Consider the following 21,226-nt stretch of genomic DNA (forward strand, 5'->3'; position numbering starts at 1 on the left):
GGTCCAAGGTCAGTGCATCTCTGCTCTGGTCTTGTCCCAAGGACATGCCTGGTGGCACACTGCCCAAAGGAATCCTATGTGGGGAGGGTCTTCACTGAGTGGCACTCCCTTTTCCAAATAGCTCTAGAAATGCAAGTGCCCCCCTTGAGACCAGGGGAAAAATGAGTAAGACGATGGCTTCTTGGTTTTCGTGATCTCTTGTGTCATTTCAGTCGTGTGGCTGTTAAAGTGAATCGAGTCTCTGCTTTTCTTTTTCTTTTTTTTCAGGGACAAGGGCAGAAGGAAGAGCCTGGAATCCTGGAGCCCAGAAAACCCAGTTCCAGGAGGCGAGGAACTCCTGGGATGCAGTAGGAGCATCTTTAGGAGGCAAGAAGCAGCGCGGCTCCTCAGGACTCGGAGGAAGAAGGAGAGAGGCTCCCAGCAGGACCCAGCAGGCCGGCTGGAGGCAGAGCTCCACAGCCACCTGCAGGATGGGAGCTGGCTTGCAGGGCCAGGCTCTGCCAGAGCTTGGAGAGCATCTGAGAAAGGAGTCAGCCCAGACGCTGATTGCCAGTTAAGTCTACCTCCCGCAAGGGCAAGTGTACTTGGCCAGGAGACCATGCCCTCCCAGCTCCTAAGGATGAATTTTCCATCCTTGAATTACTTTTCCTTTCCCCCCCCCCTTTTTTTTTTTATTTAAATAAGTAAGATCCACCCTGTGTGTGGAGCCCAACACGGGTCTTGAATTCCCAACCCTGACATCAAGACCCGAGCTGAGATCAAGAGTCGAACACTTAACCCACTGAGCCACCCAGGCACCCCTCCAAGGTTGACTTTCTGGTGTCAGCTGGAGGGGAGAACATATCCTTATGTACAATTCCTCCAGTCACTCCCAGTAGAAAGCTTTTCTGGGTTCTATTTTTGCAGCCTTTGCCCTGCCCAGTTTTGGGGGACCACTCTAGAGTCCTTTATAACCCCTGGTGTCACAGCATGGGGTGGGGGTGGTGGTCCTGGGCTGACCTAGGCTCTCAGCAGCCCAGGCCAGCAGCGGGGAGGGGATGGAACCGAGCTGGTGGGCCCGGGAGTGGGAAGTCAGGAGAAGAGCAGGCCAGAGCCCACGTCCTGGGGGTCCTGGGGAAGGATGAGGGTCAGCGGAGAGGAGCAGAATAAATCAAAACCCTGTTTTTACGGGTACAGTGAGAAAACCAGATGAGCAGTAGGACCACAAAAGGGAGCCAAAGGGAGTGATGGCTCCTGGGATGGGGTCCTGGTTGTCATGGCAACTAAACTGATAGCGGTTGAAACTTTCAAAGAAATAAATGACTCGTTTAGGGTGGTTGGGTTCCTTTTGCCTGTTACAGAGCAAGCCTGAGCTGTGATAGGAGAAAGAGAGAGACGTGATTCAGCTTGGCAGGGCCAGAATGGAAGAGACGGTCACAAATGGATGCAAGATCACTTAATACACGGCTGTCCTGGCTGCTGCTAAGCCAGGGGGAGTGGGGAGACCTTTTATCCCACAGATTTGCTGGGAGGAGAAATCTGCACCAAAGGAACAGCCACCTCTAAGCGCCCCCGCCCCTTCCCTCCCAGAACAGCATCAGGAGTCGTCTTTATGGTCACATTTGTCCCCTTCCCACAAAATGAAAGGAATTCTATTTCACTACCTGCTTTTCTTAAATCAGGGTTCAAGCTGCCTCCACCCTTTCCTGGATCGTAGGCAAAATCAGACCATATGGAGGTTCACCTTGCTGTGGAAACACTAGGGGGGAATCTCTCTACATTGTCTGTTCATTGTCTGACACCAGGTACCAAAGTGGAGGCTCCCACACACCCCTGCCCGAGTGCCTGGTCGGGGAGCACAGCAGAGCCCCAAGGTGCTGTCACTCTTGAGTAAAGGACAGGTGGGGCTAGGTAGGGGGAGATAGGTAGGGGCCTGCGGGATCAGGTTCACAGGACTCCCCCAAAATGTGGAGGTGCAAGGAAACAGATAAAGAAACAAACCAGACCCTCCTGTCCCAGATGTCAGAGGTGGGGTCTTGTTAGAACCGCTACCTGTGACCAACAAAGAATTCCAGGACCCTATAAAGGAAGTAAGCCATGGAAGGTGTTGTTATCACTAGTCCTTACTCAATGGTGATACCAACAGAGATGTTAAAAGGATTTAGGTTCCCTGGTGGGCTTTCAATAAAAGACCAACCCTACAAGCTCCCAGTGGCAACCCTGTGGGGACCCCTCTCACTCCTGAGAGCTTCCTCTGTATCCTTGCTTAATAAACTGTTGGGCTACAATATGTATAGAGACAAAGGTAGAGGGAGAAGCAGGCTCTCTGCGGGGAGCCCGATGTAGAACCCAATCCCAGCACCCTGGGAAGGCAGATGCTCAACCCCTGAGCCACCCAGGCATCCCTATAAACTTCTGTTGCTTGACTCACTCTCCTTTGTCCTAGAGATTCATCTGACACAATTCATTCTTCACATTCATTCACAATTGACTCTGAGACAAGAACCTCCCTCTCCGGCTTCAACTCCTTGTGTCAGGCAGCCTGGAGCCACCACCACGAAACCCTCCCAGCTTGGGCAATTTAGGGATTTATTTCCCACCGCTCTGGAGGTTGGAAGTCCCGGATGGAGGTGCCAGCTGATTCCCTTTGGGTGAGAGCTGGCTCCTGGCTTGGAGGGGACCCCTTGAGGCCTCCTCACCTGCTCCCCCCTCTCTGAGCACGGAGCAGAGCCATCTCAGGGGGTTGTCTTCTTTTTATAAGGACACTCATCCTATCTCAGTAAGGACTCACACTTGTGACCTCATTTAACTGTTAACCCCTTCTTAGATGCCCTGTCTCCAAGTACCACACATGGGTGGGTTAAGGCTTCCATATACGAATTTGATGGGGGACAGAGTTCAGTCCACACTCCTCCATTGACCCTAAGTGAGAATGCAAAAACCAGAAACACAGATCAGGACAACTTAGTAGCAGCGGTAACTTTTTATTTTTGTGTTGAGAGAAGAAAAGTATTGTGGTAAGAAAAGTTTCCCTGGTTAATAGAGAGTAATTAGCATTATTATAATGATAAAAAAATCATTAATTTAAAAATATTGACCCTAGAAGTGCAGTTATTTTGAGTTAGTACATTTAAGTCTTAGACTAATGACCTCAGAAGAGGAGCGCTTCCCAGAACCTATTTTTTCTTTTTTAAAAATGATAAATAGGGAGGACAGAGAATGGAGAGCCAGCATATGGATAATAAATGTTCTTGAAAGAGAGCCCAGTACAAAAGGATCAGAAAGATTTAATGCAGCTGCTGAAAAAAGAACTGGATATGTATATTGAAAGGGCTCAGAGTGCCAGGCAAGATCAACGATAAGAGTATTACATTGAATCCTGTCCTGTTGAAAATATAGAACTACAGAGAGAAAGAAGAAACCTGCTATGCGTCCACACACTAACAAAGGAACAGAATTCTGACTGAATGCAGACTCACACTTGTAGGATGAAAATGCCCAAACACAGTGAACCAAGGCCTAAATCGATTTTGAAGGTGAGAAGTTGTGATAAAATACAAATTGTAGCCCAACCGTGAATTTATGAAAACAGAGAAGACATTCAGAGCTGTGCAAAGGCTCAGAAAACATGCCACCTGCTTACTCATCTTCTAAAATGACTTAAAGAGGGGCACCTGGGTGGCTCAGTGGTTGAGCATCTGCCTTCGGCTCAGGTCATGATCCTGGGGTCCTGGGATCGAGTCCCACATCGGGCTCCCTGCAGGGAGCCTGCTTCTCCCTCTGCCTGTGTCTCTGCCTCTCTCTCTGTGTCTCTCATGAATAAATAAAGAAAATCTTAAAAAAAAAATACTGCTCTCATGAATAAGGGTCATTCGACTTTTACCTTTTGTTTTTCAATTTTGGTAGATATTAAAAGTAATAAATAATTTATGTAATGTAAAAATAACAAAATAGTGACATATCAGTGAATAAAATTAATTAATACAAAGTAAAAGCAAACATCTGATACTGATAATAAATAGCCATATTATGAAACAGGGAATTCCTCCCTGTTTGAATTAAGAAGCTGTCACATAAAAAGTGACAAACATGTTGGCTTAAATACATGGTTCATTAAAGATATTTTATTTTTGCCTCTAACGTTTATTTATTTTTTTAAGATTTATTTATTTATTAGGGAGAGAGAGAGTGAGAGAGCATGAGCAGGGGGAGGAGCAGAAACTCCAGCAGACCCGACACAGGGATTGGGGGTTGTGGGGCTCCATCCCAGGACCCAGAGATCATGACCTGAGCCGAAATCAAGAGTCAGATGCGCAATGCACTGAGCCACCGGACATCCCTGGCTCTGACATTTAAAACATAAGTTAAAAATACATTTGGAAAACTTGCAGGTAAATATTAGAATTAAAAGCTGGGACAAATGCCTTCCAGAATAGAAGGCAGAAACAAAGAAAATGTACACAAAAATCATGTGAAACTATTCCCAAGAGAGGGAATAAAATAATACGGCAGAAATAAGGCCAAGTATGAACAACACATGCAATGACTGACTTCTTAGAAAACTATAACAGAAAAAAAGAAAGAAAGAAAACTATAAAAGCGGACCCGATTCAAGAGCAAGAGAGCATCTGAAGAGTTTAATGGTCCTGAAAAAGTGGAGACTGTGGCCAATATCATCTCTCCAAAGAACGGTAGGCTATATAATTTTATGAGTTGGTTCATTTAAAACATTTTAAACTATTCCAGAGCACATAAAAAGGAAAGTTTTAGGCATTCTTGTGCCAAGCTGAGGTAGCCCTACATCTGATCATGACAGTACACAGAAGCTTGCGGACCAACTTCATTCATAAATACAGGTGAAAAATTCTTTTTTTTTTTAAATTTTTATTTATTTATTCATGAGACAGAGAGAGGGAGAGGCAGAGACAGAGGCAGAGGGAGAGGCAGTCTCCCTGTAAGGAGCCTGATGGGGCCTTGATCCTGGGACTCTGGGTTGATGCCCTGAGCTGAAGGCAGATGCTCAACCACTGAGCCAGGTGCAAAATTCCGAAAAATCCTCCCTGTGCTAATGTTAAATTGAGGTGGAATGGCCTTATTTTTTCTCGGCCTCCACACAATAACATCCCAGACTCACTGGCAGTCTAAAGATGGCCAGAGTCACATCATCTGGATCCTGAAGTTGGAGTGCCTCAGACTTTCAAGAACAGAGTCAAAGAGTCTGGAAACTGTTCTCATTGGCTTTGCAAAAAATAAACACTTCTTTGAGGTTCTTTTCAAATTCTGCCTCCAAGTCCAATCCTATCCGACCCAAGTCAGAAGCCTGAAAGAAAAAAAGCAAACAAATAGATGTCTACGGACAAAGAATTAGGACCATCACATCTTGCATTTTTGCCTTTTTTTTTTTTTTTTTTTTGAGCCCTGCCCTCCCTGTCCCGAATGCTATGCTTCCCCATCTGCCAGGCAGAGTGCCCAGGGTTAGCGGGGGAGATGCTGCTGCCACAGTATCGAAACGGATGAGCCTCTGCCCGATTCCTAACTTGGACCTGACAGGTGGTCAGGACTGGGGAGCTGATTTCGATCACTGCAAAGCCCGAGCTTGGGGTAAAATAGATAGAGATAAAGCATTTCTTGAAAGCCCACCCTCTGAAGGAAAGATTCCATTCTCCAAGGCTGAGCCTGGGCGAGGCGTGGAGGGGCTCCCTGGGTGGACTCTTTCACCCTCCAGCTCCACGCCCAGACACCAGTTTGTAATTTGTGGCTCGTGAACATGCCAACCAGTGCCACGGAGGAAGAGAAGGAGGCTGCCTGGGCGGAAACGGAAGTCTTCCTTGGTTATCTCCCAAGAAATATCTGTACAAATGGTAGTAAAAATCGGCATAGACGCAAGAGGCTAAAGTTAACAACGCACTGGTTTGCAAGATAGGTCAACTAGTTGTCACATGTCACTACCTACAAAGGACAAAGCCAACACCAGGGCAATTCTGGAGGTTTGGGTCCACTGGGAAATTTGGTGAAAAAAATCCAAGCATTAGCATCCTGGGAGTTGAAATTATTTCATGAAGTTTAACTCCTTTATTTATTTCTGTATTTCTGAGACACAGAACAATGTAACCATAAACTACCTTTCCTCCCCGTTTGAACAAGGACGATGGATGAAACCGACTGTTCTCAGTGGGACCATCCCACCTGTCCTAGGATTGGGGTTTTGGATTGTTTCCGTGGCCCTGCTTACAAGGATTCTTCTCTGCTGTTCTTTCTAAATTCCTCCTCCCAGGCCGCTTTCTTCTGCTTCCGCTACCGCTACTGCTTTTGAGCTCTCTCCAGGACAAGATTGGTGTAATTCTTGCAAAGTTATGCTGTCCCAGGACTTAGGGAAAAGTGGAAAGGGCATGCAAAGGAAACAGGAGACTTCCTTTACCTTGTAAAATGTTTTATGATTGCAAAAGATCAGCCGCATGTCCCGAACAAACCACGCCACTGTGTACACTTGCTCAGTCAACCTTTCCTTAACCAAGTCCAGCCACATGGCTTCCTTAAAGGGCTCTCCATAATCTCGAATCTAGGGACAAAGCCACCAAAAGGGGGATGTTAGCACAGCCAATGTTACTGGAATTGGATCCAACTGATATAACCAGGCAAGGGAGGATCCCAGCGTTGGCCTGTGTATGCCAGGCCCTGCTCGAAGCACCGCCACCGTGTTAGCATCTGATCCTACAACAGCCCTAGGAGATAGGTACGATAATTACCCTCATTTTCTAGGTGAGGAAACCAAGGGATGGAGAAGTTCAGTAACCTACCCAGGATTTCACAGCTAAAAAGTGATAGAGGTGGGATTTGAAGCCTTCCGAGAAGGTGCCCTAAACCCTCTGCTGGCTGTGAGAAAGTATTCCCACCTAAGAAGGTGAAACTGAGGCACACAGGAAGCGGACCAAGTTGCTCAATGTCCCAGAACTAGGATGCGAGGGGTGGAGTTTGAACCCGGAGGCCTCCTCCAGAGTCTGCAACTCCACCTCCTCTTGGCAAACAGCAGTGCCCTCAGGAGTCACACTCCAAAATTCCAGAATGACTTTTGCAAAGAAGAGATGCCCAGACGACAAGAATCATAAAATATCACTTACGTTATGTGGGGTTTCTGCAAAAAAGGAGCTTTGTGGATGACAGTAGGCCTTCAACAGGAGGAACTCACACTTCTGTAAAACGTGAAGAGAGCTTTGAAGGGAAACGCAGCTCCGAGAAAGTGGGGTACGTCGAACTCTGTTTGGATTCTGGGCACCAAATCACCTTCCCCGAATCCAGACACTGCAGGCTCCCTCAGGCACCCATGGGCACCCTTCCCCTCACCCTCTATCTGTTTGGTCTTCTCTCGTATCTGGGGTAATGAGAAGGGTTGGGGTTGGCACCCAACTCACCAGCTGCTCCTCGGGCTGCATCTGCCTCTCAGGGGCCTCAGACTCCCCGTGGCACCGCTGCCTTCGCAAAGACTCTATCCTGCAGAAGGTGCAGCTCCACGGGCTCCTGAGAGGTCAGGCGTAAGTGAGCAAGGGCAAGGCCCCTGGAAACAGCCCCTGTTCCTAGAGCTGCCACCATCCTTCTTTCAAGCATGGCCGAAGGACTCAGCTGGGAGATGAAGGGGACACCTCCCAGAGTCTCCAAGATCCCCATGTGGGGTCTGAGCCCGTGACCTTCCTCCCATTGAGGGTGGCAACAGGGCCCTCCATGTGTGGAAGGTGGTGTCAGGGTGAGTGGTGGACTCTCCTTTCCCCACTTGAGCTGCTGGGAGCACGAGGAGGCCTGCCCATCACACCCAAGTGTCAAAACTAGGCCTTAACCCCCGGGGACCCTGGCCTCTATCAGTCTGTTGAGCCTGTGGCAAGATGCATGAACCAGGCCATGTTTCCTGCCTTTTCTGAAAAAGTGCTGAACACAAACAGCTGGCGTTTCGCATCCTCCATCCCCATGGACAGCTGTCATCCCCTAGGAAAGGACACCTCCCAGGGGCAGTGGCAAAGTGGAGTCACGGTGGTTCAGGCACAGACTCAGAGAACCAGAGGCTGTCACTGATACCGGATGGGACACAGCTGCTGCCCCCTCCAGCTGCTCAGGGTCACACCTGAGTGGCGATGCTCATGGGTCCTGCTCTTCCTCCTGGAGATGGGCGACCAGAGGCAGGGCCTGGGCGGAGTGTGTGTGCAAAAGGCAGGGCTGCGTCTCACTAACCTCTCTGCTTCTGCAGGCGGGATGTGACAGTCCTCATGAAAGGCTCTTGGACAAGTGTCACAGCAGAGCAGTGGTCCCCCTCTACAGCACACCTCACATTCCTTGAAGTTTTCCCACTGGAAGGGGAGATAATGCAGCAGCGCTGGGGTCAGTGAGACTCACTGCACACTGACACCCAAGGGGCTTTGGCACACACCACCCTTGTGTGATCCAGAGTGGATGTGTTCAACACGCCTGCCTGTGGTGCTCCCGGAGAGTGCTGATGGAGGACGAGCCTGACCTCTCCAATCACAAAAGAGCCAAGGGCAAGAATCAGCAAGCCACCACTTGAATCACACCTTGTCAGAGCTGGAAGGGACTGGAAGGCCACATGAGCCCTTTCTACACCAAGTGTGGCCTGAGGACCAGCTGCATCAGCTTTACCTGGGAGCTGGTTAGAGATACAGAGCTACTGAATTGAAATGTTTTAACAAGGTCCCCCCAAACAACAACAACAGCAAAACCACACCAAACCTCAGCATCCCAGGTGGTTTGTAAGTACGTGAAATTTGAAAAAAAAACACAGCTTAAGGCAACCTCCTCATTTTAGAAGGCTGGAAAGACAGGATTTTTTTTTTTTGTTTTGTTTTTGTTTTGTTTTGTTTTCCTGCAGGGTCAGCACTACTTAGCACCCGAATGAGACTGGCACCCAGACTGCCTGTGCCTGGGTTCAGAGGTGTTTCTGTCCACTATGTGCCATCCCAGGCAAGCATGCTGGGCAGACCCGGCGCAGTTCCTGACATTACGGCTGACAAACAGAAACATATAGAGAGCTGCTGTATATATGGGTTGTTTTGTGGGCCTGAGAGATCATGGTCTTTCTCATGCCCTTAAAATGTGATCCAGTAAATTCTACCAGCGATCTTTACTGCTGGATAAAGACCTACAGGCAGGAGCCCCTGGTTCCACTCCTGACCCTGCAAGGTGGACGGAAAATAAGGAAGTATTTTCTCTGCACTAAATGTAGGAGTCAGGAAGAGGTATCCTTCTGTCTGTGCCTCTGGGTGGAGAAAAGGTGGGAAACAGACCATCAGGAGCTCGAGCAAAGGATTGGAGGAGCTGAGGATCAGTCGCATCTAAGGAGAGAAATCCTGCTACTACCCTCGACTGTCCACAACACAAGCACAAGGACCTGGGTGAGGGCAGAAGGAATGGAAATATTTTGTCCATCCTCAAAACTAGGCAGTTAGAAGGGCGCCTGGGTGGCTTAGCTGGTGAAGCATCTGCCTTCAGCTCAGGTGATGATCTCGGCGTCCTGGGATTGAGTCCCCCATGTTGGGCTCCCTGCTCAGTGGGGAGTCTGCTTCTCCCTCTTTCCTTTGGCCCCTTCCCACTCATTCCCCGCCCCCCATAAATAAATATAATCTTAAAAAAAAAAAAAAACCTAGCCATGCAGCCAGAGTAAAAATTCCCCTTGATTTGGGGATGGGTTCATCTCTGTGTTAATTGGGGAAGCTTCTAAAGCAAATTCCCCTTCTAACAGGGACCCCAGGACTCCATAAAGAGGGCTCCCCACCAATCCTGAAGTTCAGGTGATCTTTCTGGCCTTCCCATCCTGAACTTCCTGGTCTGCCTTTCTTTGTCCCTGGAATTCACACTTTATGGCCATTCTTGCCCTCTGACTAGACACCTGGCCTGTCCAGGTCCAGGGTGAAGATGCCAATTCCCCTAGTAGCCCAGACCTACTCACTCCTCCCAGCTGAGACCCTCTGGATTCAGAGCCCCAGTGTCTCTAGTGTGAGCACTGATAGGTTTTTTTTTTTTCTATCCTTTTCTATAATGCAAGTGCCTGACTGAAGCCTCGATTGCTCCAGCACCCCTGATAAACACAGCTATCTTGCTATTTCTCAAGGAAAAACATTGCCAGCCACACAACTAGGTAAAGAGCCAGGCCATCGATCTCCGCTGAGGTTCTTTTGTTTTATAGATCTTGGTTGATTTCAAGACTTTTTGGGCCACTTGTTTTTTTCTCTTCCCTCACTTTAACCATCAAAACTCTAGCTCTTATGTTTTAAATTCACCAATAAAGAGTGAACCTGGAAAACCCTAGATCCCCACCCTCAACCCCAATAAAGGCAGAGCCTCATGCCTATACTCATTCTCTCTCTCTACCTCTATATCTCTCCATCCATCTCTCTGCAACTTCATGATATGGCTCCAGATGTGCTTTGTAATTTCCAGGTCCTATAAATAATATAATAAATCTTCTTTTTCCTTTTAGTTTCCTGACAGTTACTGCTGGAGGGCATCCTATAATTATAATAAGAGCCACGAGGACCAGTCCAACCACAACACTGGTTATTGATAGGCTGTAACCAGCACAAAACACCCCCTTCCCTAGGCTCTGGAGTGGAACAGTTTCCAATACACATGATATGACAGAGAAAGAGAGAAAGGACTTACAACTCCACAGTCTCGTTCTTGACTCTGGCTATTATGTTTGATGGCCGACAGTTTCAAGATCCACTCCTCCCTCTTCCCCTTTTGCCACATCTGGGCAACTCAGTAAGGAAGTTCATGGGCTCCCCATCTTGGTCCCAGTGAGATGTTCAAACCAGTCAATCTCTGCCCCAGCAAGGAAATTCTCAGGCTGGCCCCACTCATAGCCATAATAACACCTTGGACTACTAGTACCCCCTTGCCACTCAGGCCATTTTCAGACCAGCTTGGGAGCCTGCCCTGCTCTCCCTAGAAAGCCTCAGTATGTGAGTAATAAATTTCATACTCTCTTGTGTATGTGTTGCATCATCAGTTTTGATATCTAAACCCAGTTTTTGGTGGAGACCTGAACTACTTCCTCTCCATCAACCAGAAGACAATTGGCTCAACAGGCAAACAGTCTCAGTGACCGGGGTCTGTCTTCTCTTGCTCCGGCTTTCTAACTGGTTCTGCTAACTGGCTTATGCTTTGAGTGGTGTTGCTACCTGCTGGGCCGTGGTACTGAGGTTTCAGTCATCCATTATGAGACACCATCATTCTTCCCAAGCTTAAGAATAGACCAAACTGGACATTCAAGTAGAAAAACAGTAGAAATAATCACTCCTGCTTGAAGCAGATCTCATACAATGAGTTTTGATGCTTGAAATTTATATTGGATTCTACTAACTATTTTAACAGAGGGGAATGTCCATGAGTTCCATTTGGTAAGATTGATTGCTAAGTGTTGAAAACTACATTTTATTCGACTTCTTTATTCATTGGGTAAGAGCATCCATGCCCATGATGGGATATTTTAGAGCAATGAGTATTATGACCATGAAGCATTTAGGCAAGGCAACAATTTTGTTGGTTAAAGTGAGGTATATCTGTTTGTTCTCTATTTTATCTTTGGTAGCACCCCTAAGAGTATAGAGGGTAACTTGTTTAAATTTAGTGGGATATAATTACTTGCAAAGGAGCTCCACCCATTAAAGTCCTTATATGTAGTATTATTGAAATTACTGGCATCAATCACTTGGCAACTGGCAAGTGTTTTGCTGTCCCAGATTTGGCTAGGAAGTTCTACTTTGTGCTTAGTTCAACAGCGTTTCAGCTGTAGCTTGCCTTCACCTCTGTAGGGATACAGCACACCTTTACATGGTTGCCTGCAGTACCACAACAGCTTTACCATCACATATGACCTCTGCAGGCAAGATCTGAACTGCATCCAACTTTCCCCAGGAGCACAAGTATGACACCACACTGATGACATCCTTTTCGTTTGGCATACTCATTCAGAATATACAATATGTCACAAAGAAAGGCCATTGCCTACCACAGTTCAAGGGCCCATCAGCTCAGCAAATTTGTGGGCATCATTTGGTCATTTGAAGGCTGCTCCATCCCTGACACTGTAGTAATTATCGACCTTCTCAATAACCATGACTATTGCCCAACGCATAGACAAAGATAGATACCAGTGGAGACTGGGTATATTGCAGAGCAACAGTGATGTGTTAGATAATGTGGCTGAAGAAAAAGCCTACATTTGTCCATTTGTAGTCATTACAAATTATTTCATTTATTTCAGTGTGGCTTCCGATAGGCAGGACTGAAAGGTCAGGTGAGGTGTGCTTCTGACTATAACGCACTGACATGTGATATTATGAGTGAGAAGGAACTATAATATTGGGGCCACTAATTAATGCTCTGAATTTAAAACACCTTTGTTGTTTTTATTACAAAAGTAATAAATGGTCATTATAAAAATTCTACCTGTACATAAATGTATAATATGGAAGACAAATGTCCCATAGAATCCTATCCCAAAATAACCAATTCATTCAGATATATTTTCAATCATATACCTACATCATCACATAAACAAAATTGGGTTCCTTCTACTACTTCTAGTTTAAGATTATGAAAGCTTTCTTGACCTAAGAACCTTTGGGTGGTTTTCCATTGACTGAGGAGAAGTCTATACCTAAGCTTTTTTTTTTTTTTTTTTTTTTTTTTTTAAGAAAACATCATTCAGTAGATGTATCAGTTTATTTTGTAATAATGATGGGCATTTGTAGTCTTCCCTAATTTTTGGCGATTACAAGGAGCATCCCTGAACACAATAAGGTATTTCAAATCAGCATGGAAAAGATGTCTTATACAATAAACAGCTTTGAGGGACCCCTTATCCTTTTAAACTTTGAATGAATTCAGCCAAGGGTCAGGCAAGCCTCCAGGGTAACATGGGAAAGGCCTCTGCCAAAGGTTCAGATCTAACGGGAAGTTCTTGAAGGAGATTTGTATCTGGAGGGCATATTCAAGCAAGTGAAGAAGGCTGAGGAGAGGCAGCTGATGCAGACAATGATGACTGCCATTTTCACCTGGAGGGATGCTCTGCAGAGACAAAGCTCAGTTCAAACACTATTCCATTTTGGTGCTACTGATAAAGAGCATGTTGAATTGAGGCATAGTTGTGTTCAACACATCACTTTTTGGTCTTTCACATACGGTTCTTGTCTAGCTCCATTTCATAATTACTTTTCTTTTTTTAAAAAAAGATTTTATTTGTTTATTCATGAGAGACACAGAGATAGAGAGAGAGACAGAGACACAGGCAGAGGGATAAGCAGGCTCCATGCAAGGAGCCCGACGTGGGACTCAATCTTGGGTCTCCAAGATCATACCCTGGGCTGAAGGCGGTGCTAAACCGCTGAGCCACCGGGCTGCCCTCATAATTACTTTTCAAACTAGAGCACTCTATTTCTGACACCTTTGGTTCATATTCATCCAAATGTCCAGGTCTTTTCCTAAAACATGTACATCATCAGTTTTTGTCCTAGTCTTTATTTTAAAGAGTTATTTGTGTCCTCATCTCAAATTAACTACGAAATTAATGGTGGCATATACATGTACCAGTATGTCATTGTCATGAAGATGCAATGCCTAAAAGTAAAGGTGATCCAGGGCTGGGGAATTTGAGGACTTGAAGGTGAGTCTTTGGATGCAGAGAGTTTGCAACATGGCGACTGAAAATGTGGTAGAAATTCACCTGTTCTTTACCTGTCTCTTGACACTTATTCTTGGAGGACAGAGCAAAAGTCCTTTCTGAAAGACAGAAGGAGTCAGTGAATGATCTTATTCTAGAGGCTTTTCTTTTGTCCATATCAAAGTTCCCACTTCCTAGTGAATATTTGTAGCTGGGCTTCCTATTGGGTCTCAAACACATGGTGTCTGAAAGAAACATTAGCTCAATCCTCCAATCAATTCTGGACTTCACATGATAAAATCATTTTTTTTTCCCATTACTCAAACTCAAGACCCATTAGTCCTTCTTTCTCAGTAACTTTCTCACCTACTTTTTCCTCTCCATTTCTCCTTCTATAGGTAAAATCTTATGATTTCATCCCAGTGGTAATTTTTTTTAGTGTTTTTGAGAGGCTTTGTGTTGGGTTCTGGGATCACAAAGACCAGCTTGTTTGTTGTTGCTCACAGGATTGAGTGCGAGCCAGGGAAGTGCAGAGGAGGGACTGCCCAAAGACAGGGGATCTGGAAATGCATCACCTGGGGGTCCACAGGGAGCTGGGTCTGGTGGAGGCCTTTATTGGGCAGAGCATACAGGAAGCTCTTGGAGGTCTGTGTCTCCATTTGGCTCCTCCTAGTTCAACCCACTCAATACTCCGATTCTAAGCTTCTTAAATCTCTCCTGACCTCACATCCTTTGCTTGCATTTAAAGTTCTCTGCTGTGGGTACCAATCTGCATTCCTAACTTTATCACCCACAACTTCTTTCTGTGAAAAATCTAGCTCTTTCTCAATCATGTTGTGGAATCCTAATGGAAATTTCTTCACAGTTCTGTTATCAAACTCCCACTCAGCCTTCAAGGAATTAAACCCGTCACCCATCTGTTCCCTGTCAAATACCTTTATCAGTTCTCCTAAGGTCTTTCCTTTGCAACGCACAGTCTGCTTCCATTTCCTTGAATTTGCCTGTTTTCCTTCAATTTCAAATTCTTTGGGTGTGAACCAAACCCCCGCCTCATTCTGAATGCACTTCTCTGAGGATCCTGTAAGATAAAGATGGCCCATTCCCAGATCCAGTTTCATCCCCTGTGAATTCAGCCTAAACCTCTCAAAACCGATAACTGGTTGTTCCACCTGCCTGGGTCCAGAGAGATTCCCTGTGGGAAGGGAGCAGTAGCAAGGGAGTCTGGATTCCTCCTCTCTCAGAGTGAAGGAAGCCCTAAAAGTCTGTGGGAATGGTGCCAGAGTGAGAAAGAATGTGCATTTTATGTGACATCTACAGGTGGCAAGTAGTGCCACTGGGTCCATGGAAAACTTCCAGGTGGGAGTGGAGTGGCCGGGCTGCCAGGTATACCATGACATAGAAAGAAAATTCTCAACAAAGACTTCTTTCTCTGTAGCCTGACTTGCAGGATTTAATTCCTGGATGATCAAACACATGGGTATTTTCCTCTCTTCTAGTGGTTTCTAGGGGTTCCAAAAAGCTGAAGATTGAAAAAACTCACCTTGTTTCAATTTCTCCTTATATAAAATCCCTTTGGCTGCACCACAGGTCACAGGAAGTTTGGGAGAGAGAAAATCCACGGTTTCATCTTCAGATTTTTCTGAAAGTAGAAGGGAAAGTAGAAGAGTATAGTGTTGCTCAGTCTTCATTCTATCTCCTTCATGAATTTTCCTTACCCTGGATTCTGATAACAGTAATAACAACAATAATCATGTAAATGGCAATGAGGGACAACCTCTGGTTAACTGGCAGGAGGTCTTCCATTTTGAGTGGCAGATTAGCTAATATGTACAGAGGAGTTTCTGATAAAATCATCACCTTCGATATTACATCAAACAAAATGTTTAGTAAAACATATAGGGCTTCTTTGGTGAGTGGGTTTTATTTAATTCAGAAGCTAATTGACCATCACTTAACATTCTGGTCCTTTATTCCATAAGCACCCTGCTTATCCCTCTGATAAGCTGATATAAATTGCCTACTCAGAATATTTCATGGTGCTCATGTAGCTGGAGGAAAGGTCTTTGTCTATAATCTTATCACCTGCTTTAAACCAAGGCAGGGTGAGTGAGGTGCTTAGCACTGAGGGATTAGTGTCAGTCTTAATTTTTTGTTGTCCTTTTTCATTTTTTTTAAAAAAAGATTTTATTCATGTATTGATAAGAGACATAGAGAGAGAGGCAGAGACGTAGGCAGAGGGAGAAGCAGGCTCCCCGTGGGGATCTTGATACGAAACTGAATCCCAGGATGCCAGGACCATGACCTGAGCCAAAGGCAGATGCTCAACCACTGAGCCACCCAGGTGCCCCTGTCCTTTTTCATTTTATTGCTTTTCTGTTTCATCCTCTATGAGTAAGAAAGAAAAACTCCAAGGACTCTAGACTAATCTGCAAATTGCATATGGAGAGATTTGGTAATTGTGAAGCCCTGAGTAGGGATGTGGGGTATTGATTCAGGAGAAGCAGCTGTAAAAGAGTTTAAAATAAATACCAGCAATTCCTGCTTCTTTTTACCCCAGCCTCACTGTGGGTGAATTCATTCCAGATAGACTGCAGGAGCTGTCTCTGGGGGCAAGAAGAAAGATCTGCCCATGGCTTATTTGTGTTATATAGGACGCTACTTGTGGAATGAGGCTAGGGGAACAACTTGTCCAACTCTCTCTCTTGCCCTGAACACTTATTAAAAGAGCCAAAAGGAAATGTAAGAAAAAGCAAGAGCACCATTGGAAAAAGAACAGAGCAGCATCAGTGGTGAAAGAACTGTCCCATCAGTTACCTTGGGAAGATGTGAACTAGAGTCAGATGTGAAAGCATAGATCCCTGAGAAGTGACGGGATGGCTCCCCTGAACAGAACACTGGAAGATGCCCAGCTTTGGAGGGGCAGGAGCTATAGCAAGCTTGGGTAGAAATGAGGGGGTGGGAAGAACTTAGTTTCAAGAGCCCACCAGTTACTCTTGCATGGAATGGCTGGCTCCGTTACTAGTCTCCAGACTGTGCCCACTCAAATAAATATGGCCCAGGGGATGACAGCTCAGCCTCAGGAGCCAGACTGGCTGGGCTTATAATCTTGGCTATGCAATTTGGTAGCAAGTTTACATATGTGTATATTATTGTCAAAGTTGACTGGAAGATTTTCCAGGGGGGGGTTCATAACCTGGGCAACAGGGCAGAGCCACAGGTAACTTAGGACCACTACTGTAAACCCCAAAGGAGGCTTAGAAGGCATTAGGGACCTACCTCGTATAGTTCTCTGTCTCGTGGAATAAATGGTAAATATAGGTCCCAAAACGCAGATGTCCCAGTCATGCTTGCAAGCAGATGCAGGAACAGTGGGTAGTGCTGGCAATTCTGGGCAGCAAGCCAGGGTACAGAGTTGTGGGCACAAGCAGGACTCCCTCCTTTACTCAGTGCGGGCAGTTTACCAAGACAGGCAGGACCTTGTGTCCTGAGTATTTCCAAAGCTGCCACCGTGTACCTAAGGAGTGACAGCTTCCTAATCTGTTCCCAATAATCCTTCATTTGTCTTAGTCTCACCTGCTCATCTTGCAAACCGGTTTTTAAGGATGGAACCCTGAAGGGAAGGCCGCCTGCCTAACATCTATTAGCTCACCGTTCAGAAGCGTGAGCAAATAATGAGGAACCTGCTATGAAAAGTAAGCAATTAACAGAGAGTTCATGGAGACCAAAAGCAGGGTGGACGAAATGAAAAAAAAAAAAAGCCTAACAGAGACAAGGGAAAGCAGAATGGAAAAAAACCGAATTATGGATTGGGTAGACGAACACAGGGAAAAGTCACAAGGTGAAAACCACGCATGTACAGACATGGCCTGGGGAAAAGTCTGGAGCTCCATGGTAGTGTAGTCGTAGCAGCTTATACTGCATTGTAGGAGTAAATGGAGGCTCTGATATCGGGATTGACACTTCGTGAAGAATAGGTAATGTATTGGCCTGACAGTTATTTTGGTGAGGCACGGAGAAGCTGGACATAGAGCAATGGGCAAGGTTGACTGCTTACTGATCTCATTTGACTTTCACACAGTGAACAGGATGTATACAGACAGTTAATTATAGTTGTGACAAGTGCCACGAAGCAAGAAAACACTGGCCTCCATGAAGGCATGTTAGGGAAATCTACCCTTGCCTGCTGGGACAGAGAATGCTTAGTTCAAGGTGAGGCAAGAGGGTGTCAAGGGAAGGGAAGAAGCACAAGGGAGATTAGCTTTGGGGAGGGAGTGTGTGATGTGGACAGAGGGAGGAAGTCTTGAGCAGGAAAGGAGGGTGAAGCATCCAGTGTCACAGTGGCCTCCGCTCTGAGAAATCAGGCTGGTGGGAGCACTCAGGATGTGGGTAGGGGTTGGATTGTGTGTGTTTCTTGACCTAGGTGCCAGGTACATGTGTGTTTTCCTTTGTATTAATTCCTGGTACATGTGTTTTTCTTAGGCATGTAATGCACCAGTGCTACTCAACATGTCGTGTGTGATGAGATAGCAGCTGACCAAAATAGAATCAAGGCTCTCCAGGTCGTGGGATCGAACCCCATGTCAGGCTCCATGATGGATGTGGACCATGATTGGGATTCTCTCTCTCCCTCTGCCTACACCAAACCCCCTCCCCACCAGGGGTACATATGATCTCTGTCTGTCTGTCTCTCTCTCAAAAAAGAAAAAAAGATAAAAAAAGGAAAGAAATAAAAGAAGAAATCAAGGTATCTCCACTGAGGAAGGCTTGCTGTGAAGACAGCATGTCTAATGTCACAGTTAATTTATAAGCTCCTTCTTTTTATAGACCTGCCACAAACAGGCTTGTAGATGGCACCAGCCTGTGGACCCCATCTCAAGTAGCACCTGCTCCGCTTCAATAATAAATTCATGGGGGAGAAAAGACCAATGTTACTGGAGCCTAAAGAGGGAAGGGAGAGTGAGAGGGGATAATGCTGAAGAAGTGTCACAAAAGCAGAAGAAAATTGAGCTCAAGCAGAAAAGGAGGAGGGAAAAGAGGAGGAGAAAGAGAGAAGGATGGTGACCCCAAGAGGCCTCAGAGTGCAGGGGGCAGAAGCAAGCTCACAGGCTGAAGCATAGGACCAGGCTCACACCCCTATCAAAGCAATAGAAAGCTCAGCTCTTTGTAGGTAGGAACATCATCCGGGCTTTGCTTTCATAAGGGTTTTCACCAAGTTTTAGAATGAAGGAAGTATAAATTGATGTTAGAACTTGACTCATGGGTTTGATCATTCTCTTTTAATCATTTTGGGTCTTTGTATAGTTCTGTGTTGAAGAATCTGTACAGAAGTGGGTGATTGGGTAGGCAGTATAAGGTATGTGCCAGCATTCACCTGGAGTATCAGGTGTGGCTGGCACCCTGTTAGAGCAGAGAATGCAGGTGAAGGAGACCTAGCATGGGAGGGAACGAGGAGGAAGAGAGGGAGACAAAGAGTCAGCAGACAAACAGGGCATCAAGCAGACTGATGGCCAGGCCCTGCTTCGGGCTTACTTACTCTTCAGGGGAATATTTTTCTGATCCCTTGTTGAACTTGAACTGGTATCTTCTTTCCTTCTCTTTTCTAAAAAAATAATAATAATATCATTTGTAGTTGGAAACATAGATTTACATGCTTTATATCAACTATTTTTTTCTAAAGATTATTTATTTATTTATTCATGAGAGGCACAGAGAGAGAGAGAGGTAGAGACACAGGCAGAGGGAGAAGCAGGTTCCATGCAGGGAGCCCGATGTGGGACTCGATCCCGGGACTCCAGGATCATGCCCTGGGCTGAAAGTGGCAATGAACCGCTGAGCCACCCGGGCTGTCCTTTATGTCAATTATTTTAAAGTAATTTTTGAATTTCTACCACTTTGGAGAGACAAAGGAGATATGAATCTTGTGAAAGGAACATTATAGCATTGACCATGGAAAAAGAGCCAGCTCACGTTGATAAATAGGAAGGCTAAAAATACTACAGAAGCTGTATATTCATAAATTAATATATTCATATATTAATATAATAATGTATATACATGTATTTAATATAAACAGTAGAATAAAGGGTATAACTTTATAACATAGAAAGGGCTTTTTAAGGAAGAAATACATAGGACACAAAGCCATGGTTCTCAGTGCTGGGTGGTTTGGTCCCCTGGGGGATATTTGACAATATTGGGAAATCTTTTTGTTTCTCACAACTGGGAGGAAGATGCTACTAGCAGTTAATGGCTGGGATGTTGCTAATCTTCTCACGATGCACATGACAGCACTCATAACAAAGAATTATTCAGCTCCAAATGCCAGTAAGTGTCAAGGTTGAGAAACTCTGGCATAAACCATCTTGGAAAAGATAAAACTGATTTGTCTAAATAAAATATTTTAAAAAGTCTCCACTACCAAAAATTTCTCACGTTAAAAATTTAAATAAAATAAATAAATACAAATAAAATAAGAAAAATGTCAATACATTAACAAAGTGTTGATTTCTGTAATTGATTAAACAAAACTGAATTGTCCTATAAAAAATGGGCAAATATGAACAGGTGATTTCAAAAAGAAAAAAATTCTAATAACAGATTTATTTAAAAAACAGGTATCTTAGGGTAGCCCGGGTGGCTCAGCGGTTTAGTGCCGCCTTTGGCCCAGGGTGTGATCCTGGAGACCTCGGATCAAGTCCCATGTTGGGCTCCCTGCATGGAGCCTGCTTCTCCCTCTGCCTGTGTCTCTGCCTCTCTCTCTCTCTCTCTGTGTCTCTCATGAATAAATAAATAAAATATATATATATAAAAAAACAAGTATCTTAGGAGAAATAGGCTAGATGATGTTATGGCAAATTGTAAACCTCCTAAATCTCTGTGGTTGATTATAGGTATTGGCAAATGACAACTCGAGAACCAAATCAGGTCAATACCTGCTTTTATACATAAAGTTTTACTGGAACACAGCCAGGAGCATTTGCTTATATGTTTGTCTCCAGCTGCTTTCATGCTACAATGGCAGTGTTGAGTAGTTGCAGTAGAGACTGTATGGGCAGCAAAGCTTAAACTATTATCTGGCCCCTTTTAGAAAGTTTGTCAAGTGCTGGTTTAGAACAACCCCATTGTACATCTCCTTCACGCTACTTGTTCATCACAAGTTAGATGCAGTTCCATGTCATTGTCATACATGGATTCTGGGGACAGAGAAAGCTCTGTCTAGAGCCATTGCTGTCCCATGACAGAGAAAAAGATGATACACAGGCTCCGAAAGGTTTGGTTTTGAAGTGACCCTCACACCTCTGTCCACATTTCCTTGTCCAGTCAAGTGACATGGCCACCCAGAGTCCACAGGGTAAGGGTATATAACCTTCTGAGATATCAATAGTGATACAACCTATCACAAGCAAAGTGCAAAGAAATTCAAAGGAAAACATGAGTAGAATATCATTCTTTGCTTTTTTTTTTTTTTAAGGTTTTATTTATTCATTCATGAGAGACACAGAGAGAAAGGCAGAGACATAGGCAGATGGAGAGGCAGGCTTCCTACAGGGAGCCTGATACAGGACTAGATTCCAGGACCCTGGG

General features: G+C 45.2%; 1 protein-coding gene and 1 long non-coding RNA gene across 15 annotated transcripts in view; one reads left to right on the plus strand and one right to left on the minus strand.

Annotated features, from left to right (window-relative positions):
* LOC140616146 (uncharacterized) overlaps nt 1-18,389 on the plus strand; it is a 59,116-nt gene extending 40,727 nt beyond the window's left edge. For 7 of the 8 annotated variants that reach the window (XR_012016668.1, XR_012016674.1, XR_012016669.1 and 4 more), the window contains 2 exons: nt 268-17,334; nt 18,122-18,389. This is a non-coding gene — a long non-coding RNA (uncharacterized lncRNA). The remainder of the gene's footprint in view (nt 1-267; nt 17,335-18,121) is intronic. The other variant, XR_012016670.1, reaches the window with a different exon arrangement.
* SP110 (SP110 nuclear body protein) overlaps nt 4,847-21,226 on the minus strand; it is a 39,617-nt gene continuing 23,237 nt past the window's right edge. For 3 of the 7 annotated variants that reach the window (XM_072796621.1, XM_072796617.1, XM_072796619.1), the window contains 9 exons: nt 19,176-19,241; nt 15,183-15,281; nt 14,578-14,720; nt 13,717-13,761; nt 8,197-8,312; nt 7,389-7,494; nt 7,098-7,169; nt 6,398-6,538; nt 4,847-5,299 (listed from right to left, as the gene is read on the minus strand). In XM_072796621.1, the coding sequence (XP_072652722.1) occupies nt 5,189-5,299; nt 6,398-6,538; nt 7,098-7,169; nt 7,389-7,494; nt 8,197-8,312; nt 13,717-13,761; nt 14,578-14,720; nt 15,183-15,281; nt 19,176-19,241 (899 nt within the window). In that variant the 3' untranslated portion in view covers nt 4,847-5,188. Of the gene's footprint in view, nt 5,300-6,397; nt 6,539-7,097; nt 7,170-7,388; nt 7,495-8,196; nt 8,313-12,368; nt 13,051-13,705; nt 13,762-14,577; nt 14,721-15,182; nt 15,282-19,175; nt 19,242-21,226 lie in introns of those variants that run through there. The other 4 variants (XR_012016667.1, XM_072796618.1, XM_072796622.1 and 1 more) reach the window with 4 other exon arrangements.

The sequence above is a fragment of the Canis lupus genome, chromosome 24, assembly GCF_048164855.1.
Source record: "Canis lupus baileyi chromosome 24, mCanLup2.hap1, whole genome shotgun sequence".
Classification (NCBI taxonomy): Eukaryota; Metazoa; Chordata; class Mammalia; order Carnivora; family Canidae; genus Canis; species Canis lupus.